A 16,307-nucleotide genomic window follows, 5' to 3' on the forward strand; every position below is an offset into this window, starting at 1 on the left:
CAGATCCAGAGAAGAGGTTACCCTCCTGTACAAGCCGTGTTTTGAAACGATTTCCCAGAATCAGCATGTACAAGGAAACAGGGCTTTTCAAAACAGCCCTCGTATAAGGACAATTCATGGCTGAATATTCTGTAAGTCAAAGATTCTACTATTTTCACCTGTAGGAACATTTTCTCTGCCCAATACACCTGAATCTGGCTTCACATCACAGTCAGGTTTTGTAACTGGAAAAGGCGCAGTTTAAAGATTCTGGGTTTAAAGATTCTACATAAAGAGTTAGATGCACTATTGTAAAGTGGTTGTTCCACTGGATATCATAAGGTGAATGCACCAACTTGTAAGTCGCTCTGGATAAGAGCGTCTGCTAAATGACTTAAATGTAAATGTAAAATGCTAAATGGCATATATTAAATATGGTACAGCTGGAAACAGACAGGATGAAGGTCCCTGCTTGTGTCGTTAATAAATTATGTCCTGTTTAGGCAGTAATATATGGACCTTGTGGTGTCATTAGCATGGTATTATGGGTGTGCTGACATGGCCATAATCGTATCTGTAAATAGACAGTTGATAGTTGGATCGGATGATACTCGCGATCGGGAAAAAAATGTAATGTTTTAATATGCCTAAGTAGATATTGGCAAAATAGCTCCCTCCCTGCACGTTTCCAGACCAAACAAGCTGCAGATGAGGAGCCGTGGAGGGCGCTGTGTCCTCAACTTGTAGCGGGCAGTTTGCTATCAATCAGAATCTTTGTTCCCAAACTTTCCCTTCTTTTTAGATATTATGCACATTGATAGCTTGATAGCAAACATCCTTGCCATTTGATTCATCATAGTTGCAGGCTAACAAGAGGCAGCAGCAATGTTCCCTCTCATTTTTTGGGGCACTGAGCAAATTTTAGTTCTTGTGACCGGAAACTTGAATGCGAGTTTAAGGTGAACAGTGAGGCTGTACCCTTACAGTTTTAGACAGTAGCCAATAAGCTATTTTCACGTGGTAATAGCTTTTGATTTCTATGATATAGTCTACAGTAGCCTGTACGTAGTGTTCAATGCAGGCTTACATTGCATGAGACTTATAAAAACGTTTTTACATTATGCAGGGCTTGACATTAGTTAATTATTTTTTACTTGGTCTGTAACACTATGGGCCAAATAGGTGACTGTAAATTGCATTGTATTGTCTATAATGCAAGAAACCACTTTACAATATACAATGTTTTATTATTACCATACAGAGAATTAGACAATGTAGACTACCCCTCAGACTTGAATATGCTAATAGGCAATCTCAAAATACAACACTGCCCCTTTAATTAAGACATAAGCTTTTTACCTGACTGACTTTTTAAAGACAGCTTGAAATGTAGCCTACAGATTTTGCTCTTGTAGGAAGCAGTAACTCCCCATTGCTGACCTATACGTATCTATAACCTGGCTAATAACTCGCTAACTAGCAAAGAATATCAACAAATGTGCACAAGCGTGGCTCTGTGCTCTGATCTGAACTGATCTGAAAAGCACATTCACTTTCAGGTGATTGAAAGACTGCTCATGGGCTACCCAGCCAATAGAATTCTACCCCGGTGCGCTCTGGCTCTGCCTACAAAAAAAATCACAGACTCAATCTTGCAAAGTTACATTTGGTTTGGAATGTTGCATTGAAAAGGGGATGATGTAATGTTGATCTATATAGTGCAAACTAATTGGGCTAACTCAGTGAAGTTCAATCTCTTGCATCTCTGCGCAGCCTGGCATTTCTTCTAGAGGTCGACCGATTAATCGGAGACTGCGTGGCAGGCTGACTACCTGTTATGCGAGTGCAGTAAGGAGCCACGGTAAGGTGCTAGCTAGCATGAAATGTATCTTATAAAAAAACAGTCAATCTTAACAATCACTAGTTAACTACACATGGTTGATGATATTACTAGTTTATCTAGCTTGTCCTGCATTGCATATAATCGATGCGGTGCCTGTTAATTTATCATTGAATCACAGCCAAACGGGTGATTTAACAAGCGCATTCGCGAAAAAAGCACTGTCTTTGCACCAATGTGTACCTAACCATAAACATCAACTCCTTTCTTAAAATCAATACACAAGTATATATTTTTTAAACCTGCATATTTTGTTAATATTGCCTGCTAACATGAATTTCTTTTAACTAGGGAAATTGTGTCACTTCTCTTGCATTCTGTGCAACAGAGTCAGGGTATATGCAGCAGTTTGGGCCGCCTGGCTCGTTGCGAACTGTGTAAAGACCAATTCTTCCTAACAAAGACAGCCAACTTCGCCAAACGGGGGATGATTTAACAAAAGCACATTTGCGAAAAAAGCACAATCGTTGCACGAATGTACCTAACCATAAACATCAATGCCTTTCTTAAAATCAATACACAGAAGTATATATTTTTTAAACCTGCATATTTAGTTGAAAGAAATTCATGTTAGCAGGCAATATTAACTAGGGAAATTGTGTCACTTCTCTTGCGTTCATTGCACGCAGAGTCAGGGTATATGCAACAGTTTGGGCAGCATTTTGGCCCATTCCTCCATGCAGATCTCCTCTAGAGCAGTGATGTTTTGGGGCTGTTGCTGGGCAACACGGACTTTCAACTCCCTCCAAAGATTTTCTATGGGGTTGAGATCTGGAGACTGGCTAGGCCACTCCAGGACCTTGAAATGCTTGTTACGAAGCCACTCCTTCGTTGCACGGGCGGTGTGTTTGGGATCATTGTCATGCTGAAAGACCCAGCCACGTTTCATCTTCAATGCCCTTGCTGATGAAGGAGGTTTTTCACTTCAAATCTCACGATACATGGCCCCATTCATTCTTCCTTTACACGGATACAGTCGTCCTGGTCCCTTTGCAGAAAAACAAGCCCCAAAGCATGATGTTTTCCACCCCATGCTTCACAGTAGGTATGGTGTTCTTTGGATGCAACTCAGCATTCTTTGTCCTCCAACACGACGAGAGTTTTTTACCAAAAAGTTCTATTTTGGTTTCATCTGACATTCTCCCAATCTTCTTCTGGATCATCCAAATGCTCTCTAGCAAACTTCAGACGGGCCTGGAACTGTACTGGCTTAAGCAGGGGGACACGTCTGGCACTGCAGGATTTGAGTCCCTGGCGCGTAGTTGGTACTGATGGTAGGCTTTGTTACTTTGGTCCAGCCTCTGGCAGGTCATTCACTAGTCCCCCCGTGTGGTTCTGGGATTTTGCTCACCGTTCTTGTGATAATTTTGACCCCATGGGGTGTGAGATCTTGCGGTGAGCCCAGATCGAGGGGAGGATTATCAGTGGTCTGTTGTATGTCTTCCATTTCCTAATAAATTGGCTCCACAATTGATGCTTTCAAACCAAGCTGCTTACCTAGGGCAGATTCAGTCTATCCCAGCTTGGTCAGGTCTACAATTGTTTCTGGGTCCTTTGTGACAGCTCTTTGGTCTGGCCATAGTGGAGTTTGGAGTGTGGACTGTTTGAGTGTTGTGAAGGTGTCTTTTTACTAAATGATAACAAGTTCAAACAGGTGCACTAATACAGGTAACGATGAGAGGACAGAGGGCCTCTTAAAGAAGAAGTTACAGGGTCTGTGAGAGACAGAAATCTTGCTTGTTTGTAGGTGACCAAATACTTATTTTCCACCATAATTTGCAAATAAATTCATTAAAAATCCTACAATGTGATTTTCTGGATTTTTCCCCCCTCATTTTGTCTGTCATAGTTGAAGTGTACCTATGATGAAAATTACAGGCCTCTCTCATCTTTTTAAGTGGGAGAACTTGCACAATTGGTGGCTGACTAAATACTTTTTTGCCCCACTGTATGACTTCAAGCCTATCAACTCCCGAGATTAGGCTGGCAATACTAAAGTACACATTAGAACATCCAATAGTCCAAGGTATATGAAATACAAACGGCATAGAGAGAAATAGTCCTATAATAACCACAACCTAAAACTTCTTACCTGGGAATATTGAAGACTCATGTTAAAAGGAACCACCAGCTTTCATATGTTCTCATGTTCTGAGCAAGAAACTTAAACGTTAGCTTTCTTACATGGCACATATTGCACTTTTACTTTCTTCTCCAACATTTTGTTTTTACATTATTTAAACCAAATTGAACATGTTTCATTATTTATTTGAGACTAAATTGATTTTGATGTATTATTTTAAGTTAAAATAAAAGTGTTCATTGTTCATTTAGTATTGTTGTAATTGACATTATTACAAATATATATATAAAAATAAAAATCGGATTTTTTGGTCCTCCAATAATCGGTATCGGTGTTGAAAAATCATAATCGGTCGAGCTCTAATTTCTTCTGGGCGGCAGTCCTGGAGGAGGTGCACAGCCGTGCACGTGTGCAGCTTAGAGGGAACATTGGGCAGCAGGAATATGACTGATTAGACCGAAACAGAGAAGTGAAATTGATCCAATTAGAGCAGCAGAATCAACGTATAGCCTGCCCTTCTCTTTACAGACAGGCAAACTAGCCAGTTGAATTATTTAGACTATGTAGCACCTCATCTGATTGACTGACATGAGAAAGATGCCTTCTGGCACCCCAAAATAGATTTTTTCCCCGATCACGGATCATTTAAAGAAATACTCAGATCATAATCGTATCCAGAAAATTGCCCATATTCTTTTACGATACTCATTTTGTCCGACTACTCGGCACACCTCTACTGTACATGGTATTATGATAAGATTAGGTGGGATGTTCCCACTGGGCACAGACATCAATTTAATGTCTATTCCACGTTGGTTCAGCGTCATGTAGAAACAACGTTGATTCAACCAGTGTGCGCCCAGTGGGTTTGCAGTGATAGCGATATTGACAGTGATAGTGAGAGATATTAACAATGATAGCGATAGATATTGACAGTGATAGTGAAATTGATCGAGATATTGAAAGCGACAGAGATATTGACAGCAATATTGACAGTGATAGCGATAGAGATATGGACAGTGATAGCAATGTTGATAGCGATAGAGATATTGACAGCGATAGTGATAGAGATAGCATTATCGACAGCGATAGCAATATTGACAGTGATAGCAATAGAGATATTGACAGCGATAGAGATATTGGTAGTGATATTGACGTTGATAGCGATATTGACAGCGATATCGACAGTGATAGCGATAGAGATATTAACATTGATAGCGATATTGACAATGATCGTGATAGAGATATTGACAGTGATAGAGATATTGACATTGATAGCGATAGAGATAGACAGTGATAGAGATATTGACAGTAACAGTGATAGAGATATTGACAGCGATAGAGATATTGACAGTGATAGAGAGATATTGGTAGCGATATTGACAGTGATAGAGATATTGACAGTGATAGAGATATTGACAGTGATAGAGATATTGACAGTGATAGCGACAGAGAAATTGACAATGATAGTAATATTGACAGTGATAGTGATATTGATAACGATAGAGATATTGACAGCGATAGAAATATTGACAGTTAGAGATAGCGATAGAGATATTGATAGTGATAGAGATAATGACAGCGATAGAGATAATGACAGCGATAGTGATATTGACAGCGATAGTGATATTGACAGTGATAGCGATATTGACAGTGATAGTGATATTGTTAGCCGATAGTTGACAGCAATAGCAATATCGACAGTGATAGCGATATCGATAGAGTTATTGACAGTGATATCGATATTGACAGCGATAGCGATATTGACAACGATAGCGATATTGACAGCAAACAAGATATTGATGATGATAGCGATATTGACAGCGATATTGATAACGATAAAATATTGACAGCAATAGATATAATGACAGTGATATTGACAGTGATGGAGATAATGACAGCGATATAAGATAATGACAGCGATATTGACATGATAGCAATATTAACAGTGATATGATATTGTTAGCGATATTGACAGCAATAGCGATAGCGATAGTGATATTGACAGCGATATTGACAGTATAGTGAAAGAGATATGACAACGATAGCGATATGACAGCGATCGAGATATTGATAGCGATAGAGATATTGACAGTGATAGCACATCGATATGACAGCGATAGAGATAAGACAGCATAGAGATAATGACAGCGATAGTGATAGAGATATGACAGGGATAGCAATATTAACAGTGATAGTGATATTGACAGCGATATTGACAGCAATAGCGATAGTGACATGATAGCGATAGTGATAGTGAAAGAGATATTGACAACCATAGCGATATTGACAGCGATCGAGATATTGACAGCGATATTGACAGTGATATTGAAAGAGATATTGACAACGATATTGACAGCGATCGAGATATTGATAGCGATAGTATTGACAGTGATAGAGATAATGACAGCGAAGCGATAGAGATAATGACAGTGATATTGACAGCGATAGAGATAATGACAGCGATAGTGATAGAGATATTGATGTGATATTGACAGCGATAGTGATATTGTTAGCGATATTGACAGCAATAGCGATATCGACAGTGATAGCGAAAGAGATTGACAACGATAGCGATATTGACAGCGATCAAGATATTGATAGAGATATTGACAGTGATAGAATAATGACATGATAGTGAATGAGATAATGACAGCGATAGAGATAATGACAGCGATATTGACAGTGATAGCAATATTAACAGTGATAGTGATATTGTTAGCAATATTGACAGCAATAGTGACATCGATAGAGATATTGACAGTGATATCGATATTGACAGCGATAGCGATATTGACAACGATAGCGATATTGACAGCAAACGAGATATTGATAGCGATAGCGATATTGATAACGATAGCGATATTGACAGCGATAGAAATATGACAGTGATATTGACAGTGATAGAAGATAATGACAGCGATAGCGATAGAGATAATGACAGCGATATGACAGTGATAGCAATATTAACATGATAGTGATATTGTTAGCGATATTGACAGCGATAGTGATAGTGATTTGACAGCGATATCGATATTGACAGTGATAGTGAAAGAGATAGACAACGATAGCGATATTGACAGCGATCAGATATTGATAGCGATAGAGATATTGACAGTGATAGCGATAGCGACATCGACAGCGATATTGACAGAGATAGAGATAATGACAGTGATATTGACAGCGATAGAGATAATGACAAGATAATGACAGCGATATAGTATAGAGATATTGACAGTGATAGCAATATTAACAGTGATAGTGATATTGTTAGCGATATTGACAGTGATAGCGATATTGACAGTGATAGTGAAAGAGATATTGACAACGATACCGATATTGACAGCGATCGAAGAATTGATAGCGATATTGACGATGATAGCAATATTGACAGCGATAGAATAATGCAGCGATAGTGATTAGAGATATTGATGTGATATTGACAGTGATAGCAATATTAACAGTGATAGTGATATTGACAGTGATAGCGAAAGAGATTGACAACGATAGCGATATTGACAGCGATCGAGATATTGATAACGATAGAGACATCGACAGCGATATTGACAGCGATGCCGATATTGACAGCGGTATTGACAGTGACAGCGATAGAGATATTGACAGCGATAGCGATATTGACAGTGATAGCAACAGTAGTGGTCATGAGAGTCATGGCTGTGTCACTTACTTGTAGGTGCTACAGAGGCGGTGCCCCTGACACAGGGTGATGTAGGGTTTGTGAACGGGCTGTACGAATGACTCTGTCGTCATGATGACACTGCTGTGATGAATATCTCTGCCACACACCCTCCTCCTGCAACACACACGTAGGAACACACAGGTGAGATCACTCACACAGGTAGAGACTAGTGAGGTATTCTTTGGAACATATGAGAACTGTGGGTCTGATTCCTGGGACCACCCATATGTAAAAAAGTAATGCATGCTTGACTGTTAAAAGCATCTGCTAAATGGCATATATTATATTAAATTAGGACTGTCTCTGCTGTCATCAGTCTGTCACTGTGTTAGGTTTAACAGCTAGCTACACTCAAAGTCATGAAATTCAACATAATCATAATTCTTTAACATCAAATTAACAATTTACTTAATGTTGGAAGTGAAATTACTGACAGGAATCGTAATGGTTTAAAATGTGAAATTACACCACTTACGCTCGATTACCTCTGAATCATTCACATATAGAATGTGCTGTGTCAGGGGACAATTTGAGACTGGGTTTAAAACCTGCTGTGGTGGTCTCTCTTAACCAGTCTGAGATCTAATCAGTCCGTCAAGCATTTTAACCCTCAGTTGATAACGTGACCTCGAGGTCTCTGTGTCAGTGGCAGTTAACTGACATGTAATTGATGCTGACTGGCCAATGTTATCGCCACTGAACCTGTCTTGAGTTGAGTCACCTCGAACCTTTCATCACCCTTTGATCTTTTGTAAGGGTTGTAGTTTGTTTTCTAATTTGGCCAAATCAACTGAGATCTCAAAGAACCTGCATCTCCTTAGAGTTGACATAGGTCTAATACAACATGTCACCGTCGTAAATGTTTAACTGTTATCTGGACAATCAGTATACATTTACTCAGGGTGAGAATGCCAAGTGAAGCAAATAACCATTCTAAATATATAGCCCCCAATTAACTCCGTAAATGATTGGTGTGTAACTGAAGCTAGAGGCCCATGTAACCGAGCTATCCCAGGGACCAATAATGGGTGATGGCCAATAACAAACACAGGAAATGGAATGAGGGAGCTGTTACCCGTGGTGACCGTGGAACTGTGGAGTGGCCGTCACATGGAGGATGAAGAGCGAGGAGGAGAGGAGGAGTGTTTGGTACATGTCTCCCTCTTCTTTCTCACTTTCACTCGCTCTTTCCCTAGCTCTCTCTCTGTCCAATGGGAGAAGAAAGGAGGATGAGGGGAAGGGGAGAAGGGCTGTGGCTGTGTCTCTCTCTCTCTGATGTTAGAGCCCCTTGTTTTAGACTTCTAGGAGGAGGATGCCAACTACCTGTAGGTACACAGAGAGGGACAAACATAGAGGTTAGGGTTCAGAAAGTGAAGAGTAACTTCTGTTTACTCTTTTCATGCATTTCCACTTGACGTTTTCAGTCCACTTGTGATGCACAGAAGTTCCGGGTTTGAATCCCAGTCAGTCATATCAACATCTAACCTTTTAGAGAAACCATGATAGAAAGAAGTTCACTGAGTTCTCACATCAGAGACAGTACTAGCTTACTTCTCCACTCTCATTGCTGATGTGGAAGGCTTAAGTGTTACCCCCATTTATAAACACTCAAACAGAATCCATCTCCTAACACTGCACATATCAGTTCCCACAACATTCCAGAAAACATCTCTGTAGCAGAATATGGGCCACTTAAGATAGCATTCATTCGTCAGAATGAGTCTGTCATACTGTCAGCTGTGTCATGTCAGTGAGAACACTCAAACCACCCTCCTCGTCCCCCTCTCCCTCCCCTCTTATTTTTATACCTCATTTCACCATGTAAGTTGACTGAGAACACAATCTTAGTTACAAGAACGACCTAGGGACTAGTTACAGGGGAGAGGAGGGGGGATGAATGAGCCAATTGGAAGCTGGGGATGATTAGGTGGCCATGATGGTATGATTGGTAATTTTGCCAGGACACTGGGGTTAACACCCCTACTCTCCACTAGAGCTTCAACCAGAGCTACCCTGACAGCATTAGACCATTAGATGAAGAGCTGTTGTGAATGGTCCTAATAGAGGACATTAAATAGTGTCAGAGCCAACCCCCATCTACCACACCTTGGTCATAAACAATTCACTTTAAAGGGCAGGTAGGCTTGAGCACGCTGACAAATTACATACTTACTGCTTGACTTTGAACCTCAAATCAAGTTCTGGAGTGATAGTGTAACACACATATGTCAGAGTCAAGGCCCGCGGGCCACATCCGGCCCGCGAGAAGGTTTTTTACGGCCCCTGGGATGATCTTGATTTATTATTAGAACCGGCCCGCAGACCGCAGCAAGCCGGCAGCCCGCAGATCTTTTACACGCACCAATACTACATTTCCCACAATGCAACGGTGACGCACCGAGCAGTAGGCTGCTTCATTTCAATATTTATTGGCACAGCAGTCGTCAGCATCACAGTAAAATTAACTTTCAGATACCCATCAAAAATGGCAAAACGGAGTAGGACACTGAGAACCGGGGTTTCAAACAGGTGGAGTCGGAGTATATGTTCACGGAGGTAGCTGGAAAACCTGTGTGTCTTCTGTGTGGAGAAAGTGTGGCGGTACTGAAAGAGTATAATCTGAGACGACATTATGAAACGAAACACGCGGACAAAAACAAGAATATGGACATGGAACAAAGGCTACAAAAGGCAGAGGAATAAAACGAGGCCTCAAATCTCGACAGGCTCTGTTCAAAAAAAGCCAAATCACAAGGCCAGGCTGCTGTCAAGGCCAGTTTTATTTTGGCAGAAGAGATCGCTAAATCAGCCCGGCCATTTACGGAGGGGGATTTCATCAAAAACTGCATGATTAAAGTTTGTGACGAAGTTTGCCCAGAAAAAAGGCAACTCTTTTTAAATGTGAGTCTGAGCAGAAACACCATTGCCGAGAGAGTAGACCAGTTGTCCATCAATCTAAAAAGCAGCTTGTGAAAAAGGGAAAAGATTTCATTGCATATTCCTTGGCTGTGGATGAGAGCACCGACATTTCTGACATTGCCCAGTTGTCAATTTTCATCCGCGGAGTGGACTCCAGCCTAAGCGTGACAGAGGAGTTTTTGGCTTTACGTCCTATGCATGGCACAACTACGGGGCATGATTTGTATGAAGAGGTGTCAAGATGTGTAAATGAGATGGAGCTGCCTGGAAAAACTCGTGGTTTGACAACCGACGGAGCACCTGCGATGTGTGGACACAGGAGCGGACTGGTGGCGAAGATACGGGAAAAGATGCAAGAGGAAAACGCGACAGGTGAGCTGACAGCTTATCATTTGTATCATACACCAGGAAGCGTTGTGCGGTAAAGCCTTGAAAATGGAGCATGTAATGAGCATCATCACGCGCACAGTTAACTTTATCAGAGCCAAAGGTTTGAATCACCGCCAGTTCAAGGCATTTCTGACGGAGTTAGAAACGGAGCATGGTGATTGCCTTATCACACAGAGGTGCGATGGCTAAGCCAGGGAAAGGTGCTTCAAAGATGTTTCGAGCTTCGTGAGGAGATTTGTCTGTTCTTGGACAGCAAAGGGAAAGACACAACACAACTCCGGACGAAATGTTTCTGTGTGAAATGGCTTTTCTGTGTGACATTACGAGTCATCTGAATGCAATGAACTTGCAGCTGCAGGGTCGGGATCATGTCATCTCTGATATGTACAGTACAGTGAAGGCATTTAAAACCAAACTGACTCTGTGGGAGACGCAGATGCGGAAAGAAAATTTGAGCCACTTTCCCAGCTGCCAGACCATGAAAGAGAAGCTCTCTACCAGTGCGTTCCCGAGCGCACAGTTGGCTGATAAAATAGGTATGCTTGCCGCTGACTTTCGACGCCGATTTGCTGACTTTAAGCACAAAAAAGCAGGTTGGAACTGCTCGGTAACCCATTTGCTGTTGACGTGGAAAGCTCCACCACCAAACCTCCAAATGGAGTTGATTGACCTCCAATGCAATGATGCACTGAGGGCAAAATATGCGGCAGTGGGTGCTGCGGAGTTCGCCCGTTTCCTCCCCGACACAATGCCCCAGCTGCGCATCCAGGCTGCTCAAACGTTGTCTATGTTTGGCAGCACATACCTGTGTGAACAACTGTTTTCTTTGATGAACCTGAACAAAACATCACACAGAAGTCGACTTACTGCTGAACACCTCCACTCAATTCTGAGGATTTCCTCAGCTCAGAGCCTTACCCCGAACATTGATGAACTTGTGGAAAAGATGGGACACCACCACGTATCACCCTCAACCTCAAACAAGTGAACATTACTGTGCAATCACATATTTAGAGTTTTTACTCAGTTCAAGTTTAAAAGTTAAAGTTTAATATTTGTTTTCACTGCATGTTACTTCTCCTTAAACAAAGTGTTGTTTTTGATTAATAGATTTTTGCACTTTATTTTATTGTATTTCAATCCAATTATATTTTAAAAATATTTCAGTTGAGTGGATGATAGAAAATTGCTATTATTGTTTTTTTCTTTGAAGTAAATTTAGCCCACTTTTGCTAAAATAGAAAATATAGGCTACTGATGGTGCCTTGAATACCGGTTTCTTTCATTTAATGTTCATGTTATGGGGATTTTTATATAAAGGAAATTTGTCTTTTGTGTCTGTTGAAAATTAAAGATTACTGACAGAGCCATAAGAAAATATTGCTTTATTTATCTGATCATATTGGAATATATTTGTTAGGTTTTCAGTAGGTTCAATTAGGTTCACTAGACTATATGCGTCATTTAAAAAATTTTCAATGAACATTCGAACAGTCCGGCCCTCGGCTTGTAGCTAAATTTTTTATTTGGCCCTCCGTCCATTTGACTTTGACACTCCTGGTGTAACATAAAGATCAATGGGTTACGTAATACTTTAAGTTAAAACAGATGATGTACATACTGTTTTAATACTATGACGAGGTTGAAGCTGCAGTGGAGAGTGTAGCTCTGTTACTAAAATAAGGCCAGGATTCAATCCGGAAGATCCACGTTGTTGCGCGGTTGACATTTCTGATTGAGCCAACATCTGCATCGTTTAATTTGAATGCCATCTCTGCGACTGCGGTAACATCACCTTTAAATGGTGCATAGCCAAAAAGGGACAATCGGATTGAATTCTGGCCTAAAATGTTGTAATGGAATGGGGTAGAGGTGGACACACACAGAAAGAGAGAGAGTTAAAGTCAGAGACTCAGACAAACAGTACGACTCGCTCTGTATAATAAGAAATGTGCCAGTGATTAACATACCAGCACTGACATTCATTTAACTTGACAGCAAATGACTCGTTCAACATTTACACTAGGGTTGAATGGCGGGAACCCGGTTACCGAGATTTACCGGGATTTACCGCCCAAAACCACTTCCTTTTCCCGGGATAAATAACGATGACAAACCAGCAAATTATAATAAATTATTTATATGAACAGCATGGTGTGAAAAGTGAACTGTTAAATTATACAGTGCCTTCGGAAAGTATTCAGACTCCTTAACTTTTTCCACATTTTGTTAGGTTACAGCCTTATTCTATGGCCTCTGCATGATGAATCATCAACGCTCAGGGTGGGGATAGACAGCCCATCTCAGTATGGAGCATAGTTCACAATGCATGTAGACCTATCATCTCATCATCTCTCTCCTTAAATAAGGCTCCTTAGCTCTTGGAGTCCCATGCAGGAAAAGCTAGACTAGAATAGCTTGCTGAACATAATTTCTTATACCAATAGACTATTCGAAGAGGGACGGAAGCTCTTGTTTGTTGAATGTTAAATACAGCAACCAACAGAACAACTCATGTGTAGTTTGAAAGAAGAGTGAACACGCGATGGTGGTAGGCTATAGCAGTTATTTATTCACACCCATAACCATTCAATGTTCGTGAAGAGAAGTGAAAGCCTTCTGCATCTAATTCTAGTCCAATATTATTCAAAGATGTCATTAGAATGATGGAGATAAGGACAACAAAACTTATTTAATTTAACTGTTGAAAGCGAGGAAGGAATGAAGCGACAACAGAGAGAGAAAGAGGAAGTAGGCTAATAACATTAGGGGAAATGTTCTGAAAGGTATGTATGCGTCAGCCTACTAATTATACAAATAGGCCTTATGTTTCAAAACTAAAATCCATTTGCTAGCTTATACTTGTAATTTTTTAGGCCGCATGTGCTACACCAGAATCGCATGTTCTCTCCCTGCTTTATCATGGATTGAACATTGTGTGTAATTCCAGTCATATAATCCAGTAAAATACAATACAGTACTTATTATTTATTTGCACCACACAGTAATATAGTCCACACTCAAATAAATAAGCCTACTGGAGCTAGTTTAATTAATTTACCCAAGAGAGCATATAGCTAACTACATCTATAGGCTTTTATGTTTTTCTGTCATGTGTAATATGCAGTAACATATATCATATATGCATTGGATAACAGCACAATCATTTGGGCTTTTTTGGGTCATAAAATGCTCATAAAATGTATTTAATATATGGTTCATCAGGCTCAGGTAGCATCAGGCCTGAATCTTCAAAGCTCTAATCAAATCCAGACATAGGTTTATTTATATGCTTTATAATGCTTTTGAATAACACTTCCGGTTTTGGCGAGAAATACCGGGTTACCCAGGAGAAAAGTGATTTATTCTCGGGACGAAACATTTGTAAAATACCGGGAAAATATTTAACCCTTTAACCGTCATATTTTCACTGTATTCATAATATATAGCTATGTACTTTCTCTTTCGTTTGTTACGTGACTCCAGTTTCCCTACCACAGCTCTTTGTATGAATGGCAGAGCCCTTCATCTTGAAAAGCTTAACGTAATCAACCCATTTATTTATATAACGATCCCCCGATTTTATGAGTTTTGTTTAAAATAGATTTGATTGTGCTTCCCTGGTGGGTGATTTTACACATGGCTGTCGTAAAAGTGAATGAGTTCAGACAACAGGTAGCAAGCAGTAAGGGGGTGCAGTAACCAGATTTAGCACGTTGGCGGTTACTATACCTCCTCCGCTCAGAAAACTGTTTGCTACCGACTGTAAAGATGTTTTGAGCCATGTTTGTGCTTCATGCTGAGTGTCTGAGCTAGATTGTTTGTCGGGTGCTCGGAGCGGTAGGTTGTGTACGTGTGTGTGTGTGAGTGGGTGTAAACATTGACCATGCTCTCTCTGCTGGGTTATTGTTCCCTGCTAACCAACATCCTGTGGACTCCTCCGACACTGCACCCCTACGGTCCCTGGATGATGACCTGTCATTAGAGGGCTGTTTACCCGTCACTCCCCACCACAGCCAGGACCCAGGGAGAAAGGTGGCATCATGTGGTGTCCCCCAAATGCCACCCTATTTCCTATATAATGCATTACTTTTGACCAGGGAAAATAGTACACTACTATTGACCAGAACCCTATGTAGAGAATAGGGTGCCATTTGGGACAGCCATGGAGCCAACAGGGTGGTCTGGATGATGAGGCCCACAGCTGGTTTAGTGGTTTTATCTGAACCCCTTATCCACCCTAAAACCCTGGACATTATTATAGCTCTGTTATATTGTCTATTGAACCACACACACACAGATACCCATACCAAGACGACACACACACACACATGCATACACATAACGCGCATGTATGTACACAAGCAAAGAGACAGATCACGTGTGAGGCCAGGGTGGACTGAACCGTCTCTGAGAACATAAAGTGAAGATAGGTCTACCTCCAGCTCTGTCCCATAATCTCTTCCTAGCTCCCTTTCCACTCTGTTAGATTGGTGGAGAACTATAGCAGGAGTTTGGTTAACCTTCAGAAGAGCTGGGGGTACTCTAACTCTGAATTTTGATTTAGCCTCCAAGATGGCACTACAGTTAACCTGGGTACATCCCAAATGGCACCCTATTCCCTATATAGTGCACTACTTTTGACCAGGGCTCATAGGACTCAGGTCAAATGTAGTGCACTATATAGGGAATAGGGTGCCATTTGGGATGCATTGCTGACCTGGAGTTGATCCTATATAGGCCAGGGCCTTGGTTCTGGTTCTAGCCAATAGCATAACACTAATGTTACCCTTGGGGATTGCTCTTAGCCTTGTGCTAGCGGCTAGCCTGACAGGGAACAAAGAGTTAGTCTGCGTTGCAAATGTCACCCATACTTTAGTTTTGACCAGAGCCCTATGAGCCCTGGTCAAAAGTAGTGCACTATATAGGTAACAGGGTGCCATTTGGGACATAGACAGAGTTAGGCTGGAGGTGCCGCTAAGCCCTGGCTGACAGCGTGAATGTCTCTCTGATCCTCTATTGGCTCCATGCCCAGAGAGCAAACACGCAAACCGTACTCAGCTTGGGTTCATTCACAAATCGCCACAGCAATAGTACAGTACAGCATAGCTCCAGTCTGCTCTTATCTTTAGAGTAGATAAAGTGCAAATTTTAAGTATCAACGAAGACCTTAAGGTGTGCAGCTATCACAGCCTTGCTGCCTGACAAAGTGCCTGGTGTGGTTTGAGAACATCATAGCCAGCAGCTGTGTTGCCGATGATTAGATTGTAGTTAAATGTAAGGTTGTGAAACTGGCTACTGCTGCCAATAGTCGGAGTCATACTCCCACAGGGAAT

General features: G+C 41.1%; 1 protein-coding gene across 3 annotated transcripts in view; it reads right to left on the reverse strand.

Annotated features, from left to right (window-relative positions):
* Positions 1-16,307, reverse strand: part of LOC111961811 (epidermal growth factor-like protein 7) — a 31,162-nt gene that overhangs the window by 10,537 nt on the left and 4,318 nt on the right. For all 3 annotated transcript variants that reach the window (XM_024147036.2, XM_024147035.2, XM_070442834.1), the window contains exons 2-3: positions 8,738-8,985; positions 7,651-7,776 (exon numbers count right to left, since the gene is read on the reverse strand). In XM_024147036.2, coding sequence (XP_024002804.1) covers positions 7,651-7,776; positions 8,738-8,817 — 206 coding nt within the window. In that variant the 5' untranslated portion in view covers positions 8,818-8,985. The remainder of the gene's footprint in view (positions 1-7,650; positions 7,777-8,737; positions 8,986-16,307) is intronic.

This window comes from Salvelinus sp. IW2-2015, linkage group LG4q.1:29, assembly GCF_002910315.2.
Source record: "Salvelinus sp. IW2-2015 linkage group LG4q.1:29, ASM291031v2, whole genome shotgun sequence".
In the NCBI taxonomy this organism is placed as follows: domain Eukaryota; kingdom Metazoa; phylum Chordata; class Actinopteri; order Salmoniformes; family Salmonidae; genus Salvelinus; species Salvelinus sp. IW2-2015.